This window comes from Symphodus melops (assembly GCF_947650265.1).
Source record: "Symphodus melops genome assembly, chromosome: 18".
NCBI classification, from domain to species: Eukaryota; Metazoa; Chordata; class Actinopteri; order Labriformes; family Labridae; genus Symphodus; species Symphodus melops.
In genome coordinates this window covers 20,622,279-20,631,424 of record NC_136708.1, presented here as the reverse complement: position 1 = coordinate 20,631,424, position 9,146 = coordinate 20,622,279, and the positions used below count along the sequence as shown (strand labels likewise).

General features: G+C 41.2%; 1 protein-coding gene across 7 annotated transcripts; it reads left to right on the top strand.

Annotated features, from left to right (window-relative positions):
- The first annotated feature begins 676 nt into the window (after positions 1-676).
- mbpa (myelin basic protein a) lies at positions 677-8,612 on the top strand. Of its 7 annotated transcripts, none has more exons than XR_013781140.1 (7): positions 678-963; positions 2,740-2,835; positions 3,294-3,320; positions 4,694-4,714; positions 6,099-6,182; positions 6,255-6,319; positions 7,532-8,612. XR_013781140.1 is itself a non-coding variant. In XM_079367392.1 (7 exons), the coding sequence occupies exons 1-6, from the start codon at positions 844-846 to the stop codon at positions 6,299-6,301; spliced, it is 351 nt and encodes a 116-aa protein (XP_079223518.1). In that variant the 5' UTR covers positions 679-843; the 3' UTR covers positions 6,302-6,319; positions 7,532-8,612. The 7 variants fall into 7 exon arrangements, 6 of the variants coding, with proteins under 6 accessions (XP_079223516.1, XP_079223518.1, XP_079223517.1 ...); XM_079367392.1 differs by having other exon boundaries at positions 679-963; positions 6,299-6,319; XM_079367390.1 differs by lacking the exon at positions 6,255-6,319 and having other exon boundaries at positions 677-963.
- The last annotated feature ends 534 nt before the right edge of the window (positions 8,613-9,146 follow it).

Below are 9,146 nucleotides of genomic sequence, written 5' to 3'. Positions count from 1 at the left end.
TCATGAAAGAGATCCTGTGAGAGCCCTTTGTTAATCTTTTCTCCACTTTAAGTGAACCTTGCAGGTCAGGTGTTTCTTTTCTTTGTCCACTCAGAGAGCATCCTGTTTGTTGTTATTTTCTGTACTCGCCGCACCTTGAACTAAAATGTGTCACGTTTGATCCATTATTAAACTCTCTATTTCTCAATAACTACAAGTTGTTTGATACCAGTTTGTTTCTTTTTACTATAAAACGGATTAAACTCTGAAGATGCAGAGTCACCAGGGGTTAAGTTTATTAGTCTGCAGAAACAGATTCTTGGCCAATGCTCCCAAGTTTTCAAACAAGCCTTTCCTTTCTTCTGGGCCTCTCCATATGTTAATCTGGGTGACTGTACTTCCAATTTAAACACAATCCATTAAGAAAATATATGAGGCTTATTCAACAATGGCCTCACAGTGCAGCGGGCTGCTTTGCATCAGGGTGTGAGTGCAGACTCAGAGATAACCCTTGTTGTCCCTGCGGCCGGGGTGAAGCAGATGGGTAGAGGAACAATGGGCCGGCCCATGCGGAGGGCGGCAGTGACTGACACAGCCACTGAAGATCGAAAGAATGCCTGGAACCGAGCCAGATCCATAGATCCAAGGACCTCACTGCCCCCCCCCCCCAAACATCCCCATGTCCCGTGGTGCCCCGGGACCGAGGGTGCAACACCTTCAAAGTCGGCCCCTGTGCGTCAGTCAGAAGCGCTGGAGAAGGAGAAGCGGGTCCTAGTGTAGGCTCTGTGGACTGGGACTGACTCGAGGGAGGACTACAAAGTAGTTAGAAAAGGTCAACTCCACCCAACATCGGCAACTACTAGCATGGCCACAGCAGGCACCTCAGGGCAGAGCACTTTCGGGCTCGGGAGGAAAAAGAAAGCTCCTGGTCTCATGGATCAGATTAGCAAGTTCTTTGGAGGAGACAAAAAGAAAAGGAGCAAGGTGAGCATCAAATCTTTACCTTTTTTTTTTTTAAAGGACACAACACAGATCGTAATGCCTCTTAAAACTTCAGGAAAGTCAGGGAAACGATCCAAATTGATCTTGTTTCCGCCGTTTAACTAAAAAACCTTGATGTGTTGTACTTTGTGTGATCGGAAAAAAATCTTTGAATTCTAGTTTTAGTCCGTGAGACCTCAGTCTCCCCACCAACGACTTGATCGACCTGTCCTGTAATCGCGCATCTGCAAAAGATATTTTGTAGCTTTTCGACTCGGTCGCTTTAACGAGCCTTGATTAAGTTGAACAGCTCGGAGAACGTTTTCAACCGATCAGATGACATCAACACAAAATGCATGTCACCAATATTGGCGATGCATTCCTTGAATTGAAGTGGTAAATTTCTGATTCTGTTAAATTGTTCAGATTAAACTTTAAGAGATGAGCGACACGTTCCAGGAGATCGCTGAGTCTCTTTATATTCCTTCATCCTGATCAAAGTCTTGGCCAGTTGTTTTTGATAGCAAAATTCATCCTCGCCTCATGTGATCATGATGTCTTTTTCCTGGATAGAATTTCTTTTGCTTTTGGCAACCTTTTCCTCTCCTTCATTTAATTTTTTTAGATTCATTTTGAGGCTTTTTATTTCTTTTATTTTTTGGGTCGAGGTTAAAAGGGACTCCTTAGTTATTATTTGTCCAGATACTAAAAAACAGCTAAAGACATAAGAGCATGGAGAAACGCCTCCATTACTGTTCCAAAATACCAACATATATTATGAGTATCAGGACTGAGTGTTTCTCACAGAATTAGCAGCTGATCTTTTTTAAAGAGCAGGCATGCTTCAGCTCTCCAAGCGAACATTTTCCTTCTAAGTTCAGTTTTCAAAATCTTATGCTGAACATCTTTAGTTTTGGACTGAATGGCAGTGAGCCTTAATGATAGACGCTCTTCGTCTCCGGCGCGGATAGAAAACCTCCGGAAAAATCTCTTTCAAGTTCCATATTCGGAGCAGGCTCTGATGGGAGGGGCCCCCAGGAGCCCGAGCTGCTTTCATACACACGGACTCCCTTTCATCTAAGCGCGTTTTCTTCTGAGTGCGAGCCGCACAAACACGTCTGATCTCATTCAGGTTTTGTGTGTTTCTTGACAGATGAGTCTGAAGTGTGTGTGAGACGCATGTAGAGCGCCAAACACAATTCACCCTTTGGGGATTAATAAAGTAAATCAAATTAAGAAAAATAAGACAATATTTCTTTTTTCCTTCAGGCTCTTTTTTTTTTACACTTCTGTATCATGATGACAGAAAACTAGCAAAAATAAAAATCTTTATATTTCCATGGCACTTTTTTTTGAAGCGGTCTAAAAAAAAAAAAATGCACGTGCAGGAAAATCAGACTCAAGCATGCTTGTTTTTTGACAGGCAGCAGGATGAATCATCACACTAAATAATGTGTGTCAGCTCCACCGAATACGTCTCTGAAAATTGGTTTTGACTCCTCATCACAAGCTTTCCTTTTTAAGAACTTTAATTTCCTTTAACTGAGATAGTACGCAGGTTTTCATCCTGGACCTTCTCTCTCTCTCTCTCTCTCTCTCAGCTAACTTCCAGATAATTTGTTCGGCATAAACTACACGTTGAGATTTTCCTATGCTGATAAAGTGTCATGCAGATTAAGATGATATTAACCCAGATGAATCTCACAGTAGCGGTGCTGGATTTCGTTGTTCACCGTACGATAGAAAACTCACTCTTTTATCCTCTGTTCATCCTCTCAGGGGTCTTTCCGGGGTCACCTGGCATCTTCTCCCCAGCAATCCTCGTCTCGCCGCCGCACCAATGAAAACGCCGTGGTGCACTTCTTCAGGAGCATTGTGAGTTCAACGAACCAGCGTCGTGATGTACACTGTAACACCTTAAATCATGTGCACATTTCATACCTCTAATCATGCACCCTTTTTGTTGCTCACATCTTAAATCTTATTCAAATGTATTTAGACTGTTTTTGAGCTCAACAAATGTATTATCCTGCCCTGAGATGCACAAGTAACAAACCAATTTCCTCCACTTTACACACTATGACTGTTGATTACAGTGTTTGCTAACTTTTGGCAGCATAGTGCGGCAACATATCGAACACATAAGCTCTCTCTCTCTGATTACAAAGCTGCGTGGCTCCTTCATTTACATACTGATTAATTTTTAAAAAGAACTACGGGGAAGTTTGAATCAGCTGCTCACTCGTTTGTTGATTTCAGAAATGTCTTATTTTCCTCCTGCAATCAGTCACTCTGTTTGTTGTTGTTGTTGTTTGTCGCTTGGTGTTTCTCAGGTTTCCTCTCCTCGTCCTAAATCCAGGGTGAGTCTCATTTTCTCACAATTTGTTTTTTTATTGACTGCTCCTGATGTGTAGACGCAGAGTGAGGATGAAATGATTTGAATTCAAAACGCCTTCCCGATTACCTCCTGTAAAACTTCTCCGGATTTCTCCACCATGTTTCTCAGAATTAAAATTCAACACCCGCATTTACTTATCGATGGTCTTTAGTCTTTGATGCACATCCGCTTCGGTTACCGTGGAAAGATTTGAGCCAGTATATTTGGGATTGAATGACCGTGTCCTGATCCAATGAAGAATCACAGACACAGAAGATGTTGTGACAACAACACACAACTCCACTCCCACACTCATACTGTCAAAGGGAAATAAATAAAAATATACACTAACTAAATATTTTGAAGATTCACATAAACAGTTTTAGATTTTTACTTTTAGGTTTGGACACTGCAGGGTTAGCATGCTTACTGTCCATATTAGACATTGACTGTATATAAATCTGGACGACGAGTCTCAATCTCCTTTCTTTTAACAAAATTAAAACAAAAAAACAACCAATGACAGGCGCTGACATATTGCACTTTTACGCCCCTTCAGCCACCCAAAACACAAATTCAACTTATCGATAAAACATCCGTCTGATCAGTACAGTCTCCTGTGTTGGTTTTCTCAAAGCTATGAAAAGTCTAAATTACTTGATGATATAATTTTCCCTCTGAATGTTCCTCCTGTATTCTGATTATCTGGTAAATAACGTTGCAGGTGCCACAAATGTCGACACGTTACGTTACACTCGCTCCTCGGAAATGCACAGTGTGCAAAATCCGCCGGCATGAGGCGCTTAATCAAAACAACAACATAAGATGACGTCGAGGCTGGCGGGGAATGATGGGAGCGGGGTTTTTTTTTTTTATGTTACTCTTTGCAGCAAAAATATTAAAAGAAAACACTAAAAACCAACACATGCAGGAGTCATTGAATTTCTAAAACCGGGAGTGTCTCCTTCAAACCGGCTTAAGAATCTGTTCCGCTGTGGACTGCACTGAACTGAGGGATATTTTCTCTTTAATCGGTCAGCTTAGTTTGTGTTTTTGTTAGCACCAGCGGCTGTTACTGTCCAGACTCTAATTGCAAATACGCAATATGTCAGCGTCCATCACTCTGCATTATTCTGGCTTCATCCTGTCCAACGGAACAAGGAGGCAGAGTCAAGCTGTCCGTTTGTATACACGAATAACAACACAACAAAAAATATTCCCACCTCTCTGGCCCTTTATCGCGACATCACCCATGTGACACTTGACTGATTCTCAGATGAATTGAGGGTCGCTGATGCCATCTGCACTTTCCCCCCCATCTCATCACTTCAATGTCTGTTTCTTTTTCATGTCCAGTGGAGAGACGTCTTGGGCTTGGTACGTCACATGAAAGCAAACAAAAGCAACAGTGCTGACTGCATCCCCACTCTGTGTGTGTGTGTGTGTGTGTGTGCAGCGATCCCATTCCTGTCTGCAGCAAGCTGCTCTGCGACGTGTCCTTTATCTTCAGCAGCCCGCCTGTTTCCTAACCGTCACGCTGCCTCTTTCTCTTTCTCACCTTGTACTTCACTGCTTTTATTTTTTCCTTGAAGAGAAGCATCTTTCATACCACAGCATGTGGATCAGACACATAATGAACGGGGAGCCAATTTCACCAGCATTTACATTCAGTCCCTGAAGCTCAGAAATTATTTTCCTTTCAATCCCTGGTTGATTTAGTGGGCGATATAAACATATTAATTGTTGAAAACTACGAATATTTGGTTAATTTTATGGTTTTATTTCAATCTCCTCCCTTCTTTGCTTCAATCCAGAGCGACTCACTGCTTCTGGATGACTTTGAAACAGCTCGACTATTTATGAACCACAACCGGTAAACATTTTCTCTTAGGACCTCGTGACCTGCATCACCCTCCTCCTCTCTTCCACTTCACTCTTTCTCTGTAACACCTTCATCCCCTCTGTGCCAGAGATGACTCACCGATCCATCTGTTTTTGGCTTCCCACCTCCTTTGTGTCCTTTCTCATCTGTCTGGTGACTGTGGACAGCTGTATGAGTGAGAACTGAAAGTGATGATACTCTACCTGTGTCACTTCACCCTCCCTCGTCCTTGTCATCCTCTTTTCTCTCCCTTGAGAAGGTTGCTGTCATCTGTGTCCGATCCTGTCACAAGTCAATGTCCTTCTCCTCGTCTCGGCATCTTATTCTGTTAAAAAAATGTCTGCATCACACAGCTGCTGTTTGAAGTATTTCCCCTCAGCTCTCTGGTTATTTACTGAAGCAATATTATCACCTTATCGCCCTTTTAGCTTGTGTTATAACTTCTTAAAATTGTGTTCTCACAAATACCTGACATCAGCCCACATTTAGGATCCACAAGGGAAATCCTGCTTGAAAAGAAAAGCACTTTAAAACCTAATTAAACTCATAGATCCAAGCACAAAAGGTCAATCTCAGCGCCCAGAGTGATTGTAAACAAGGCATATGTTAATAAGTCTGCAGAGTGCTAAAGTTTGGGCTCTAAGAGGAAATTAAGCATTATTTATCAAACGTTTGAATTATTTATAAGGAGTGGAGAGAGGTGTAACTAATTGTTTCACATTTGGCCTTTTTTATAAAAGTGATCCCACTTTGAGGTTAATCGTGTCTCGTAAAGACAAACCCCTCGATGTAAAATGAATTAAACCTCTGGTTAAAGGTTATACAGTGACAAAGCAGCAAACTGGTCTCCATGTGAGCTCATGGAGCATTTTGTTCTAGGCCTCGTCCCCGCGCACCGAAAGCGCAAAGTCGCCGGTCAGAAGACGCAAAGACCAAAGCACACTCTCCAGACTCTTCAACCTGGTGAGCTTGACACACGTTTGCCTCCTTGTTGAACTGAAAAAAAGTTTTTCCTTTCTACTTGTTCGACTATAGGCCTCATAAACACTGTTTCCTGTCTGTTTGCCCAAATGCAACAGTGATGCTCTCCTCAGAGATCAGTGAGTAGTGAAAACAACACAAGTATAACCGTTCTACCATCTTCAGTTGGAATATTTTTCATCCATCCTCACGCTTTCACAGCCACGTGTCATCGTAATCACTAACTAGCTTAAAGTTCCCATGAAACAGCGAGCCGGGTGCTAAAAGGATCATGTTGGCTAGCTGTTTTTAACGTAATCATTTTATCGTTTCTTGAATGATAAGCAACTAAAAAGAAAGAAAAACTCTGGGGATACAATGGAGCCATATTCAAAAGCATAACTAGATATTGGAAAACTCACTAGCTAGCATCAGACAACGACATCAGTTAGCATTAAACCCTCGGCTAATTATACCGTTAGCTAGGAAGTGTCTGCGTAGATTTTCAGTCTTCGGAGTCAAATCCTAAAGGCAACCCGACTTGTTTAAGGTCTTGAAGACTCATGTTTGATCCTCTAGATCAGAAGGACTTTAAGGGACAGTCTTCACTTTCTCTAGATGCTAAATGCTGTTGTCTAATAGTAGCTAGTGGTTCATCGAATCTGTCTGTTTCCCTCCAGATCTTTACAAACTAGCATCATTGTAGTTTCTTATCTTTCAAGAACCAATACATTTTTTGTTTATTCTGCAAACAGTAAAGAACCAACAACATTATTCCTATCGACCCTGAGTTTGAGATCACTTCAAAGAAGACGTAATGACCCTTAACAGCTATAGCTATGAATCATGGGTGTTGTGTTGTCTTGGGGGGGAAAAACTTTCATCAGATGGAAAATTAGTACACGCCCTTCGAGTGCAGGATGAGTCATCAGGTTATTTTAAAAAAACATTTTCCATTCAACAACAAACTGAAGAAAGTTTAAAAGGACTTTTTTGTTCATTATTTGGCCAAATACTCAAAACCGGCCTTTAGTCCTGAATTCATGGGAACTTTAAGAGTGACATTTTCATTTATTAGAGTTGTGATATATAAATCTAAATCTTACATCCACTCGTTCATTGATGATTTTCTGAGAAAAAAAAACAAAACAAAAAACATCTACCTGTAATTCTGAAGATTTGTTTTCACTGTGTTCGACGTTTTTGAAACCTACATTTGACAATCAAATCTCTCATGAACTCCAAGCACTGAAAACGACTCCGAATTCACTCCCAAATAAATGTAAGCGATCACTGGGGATAAAGAAAATATGTCAATACAGTATATTTATTGTCTTCTTTCTTCGCTCCAGGGAGACTCCAAGTCCCGCCCACCCCCTAAACGCTGGAGCACCATCTTCTGAGCTCTCCGCCGAGGACCAAACCACAGATCCGACACCGATGGGACAAGAGGAAGAAGAAGGAGGAGGAGGAGGAGGAACAGATCTGCAAGTGGCGGACCCACAACCTCAAGAAACGTTAACAGACTAACACACGCCTCCCTGAACTTTAGACCGTAACAACACGTGAAATCCATAGTCAAAAGTCGTAGGTGGTCACTTTGCAAGTTTTTTTTTTAATCCTACTTCTCCGCACATCTTGTCTCAGTCCACATGCCGCTGTCTAGAGGAAATCTGGTTTTACGTTTTCGTCACACGTGTTCTACATTTGGGTAACTTAGTCTGACGGCGCTCGTGTCTGCTGTCTGAGGTTCGTCTGTGGCAGATGTTTGTTCTCTCTATCTGTCTCCTGTCGTCTGCATTTTGTACATGAGTGATGTTTTGTGTAATACAGCTCACTGCTTATTTGTTGCTGTGCATTTGTTGCAAAGAAAAGCATTCAAAAAACTGGAAGACTAAAGTATATGACATATGATAATGTGTCTAATTTTGTGGTAATGTAAGAGTTTTGTTTTATATAGCCGCAGTGTAATTAATAAACCTGTACATGAAGTATAATGTCATGTCCAAAAACAAGGAAGGCCCTTTTTCAAATGCACTGAGACCTTAAAAACAACTAAAAAAAAAGAAACTTTAAATGACTGGTTTGCTCTCTTTTCTGTATCGTAGCTTCAGCCTGAATCTAATTCACTGTAAGAAACGTTTTCCTCTTAAAAGAAGTTCAACATTTAAATGTGTTTTGTGTTTTTCATTCCAAGATGGCAGACAGATGTTCACTGTATCTGAAGGTCGGAAAGTAAGTGGCTCAAAGGTTTACGGTTGGAGGCACAGAGATGGTTGGAGGAGTTTGGTACTGAAGGACCCGGTACTGGTTCTGACACGTCGGGTGTTAAACTACACTGCCTCTCTCATCTGTACATGCTGTTTGTGTGGTCAGTCTAACACAAAGAGTCGCTCTGGACAGATGTTTCTGTCTGAGGTTGCTGACATTTGGAGGTGCTACATGAAAATGAGTTGTTTTGTTTCCTCTGTTTGAAACCTCTAACTGGATGTAAACATAATATGTCGTATCCCAGTTATTAAATGCTTTAAAAAAAATCTGACTGGACTGTTCCATTTGTTTAATCTATTTTCAGAACGATAAACATTTACAAACCAACCCTTTCATTAAGCTTTTAGTTTGACATTAAATTCACTTATTGTAGTTAATAGACAAATCATTATTGACCTTTGACTGTTGGTGGACTCGTGACCTCACAGCGACAGCCATGTCTTACAAAGATATCTCCTCCATGGTCTTTGCATGCGCCATAGGTAACAATGAATCCACACTAAAAACAAAGACGATTTGCCCGTTGTTGTCTGATTTCTTGGGATTTCCCGAATCTGTCCAAAGACCTATTTGCATGATACAAGGTGTCCATGATTATAAAGTGTCGGACCTCATGTCATGAAAACTAGCTTCAAAATGGCCGAGAAGCTGAAAAACTTAAAGAAAGTAAGTCAAACAAACAGAAGTATGCAACTG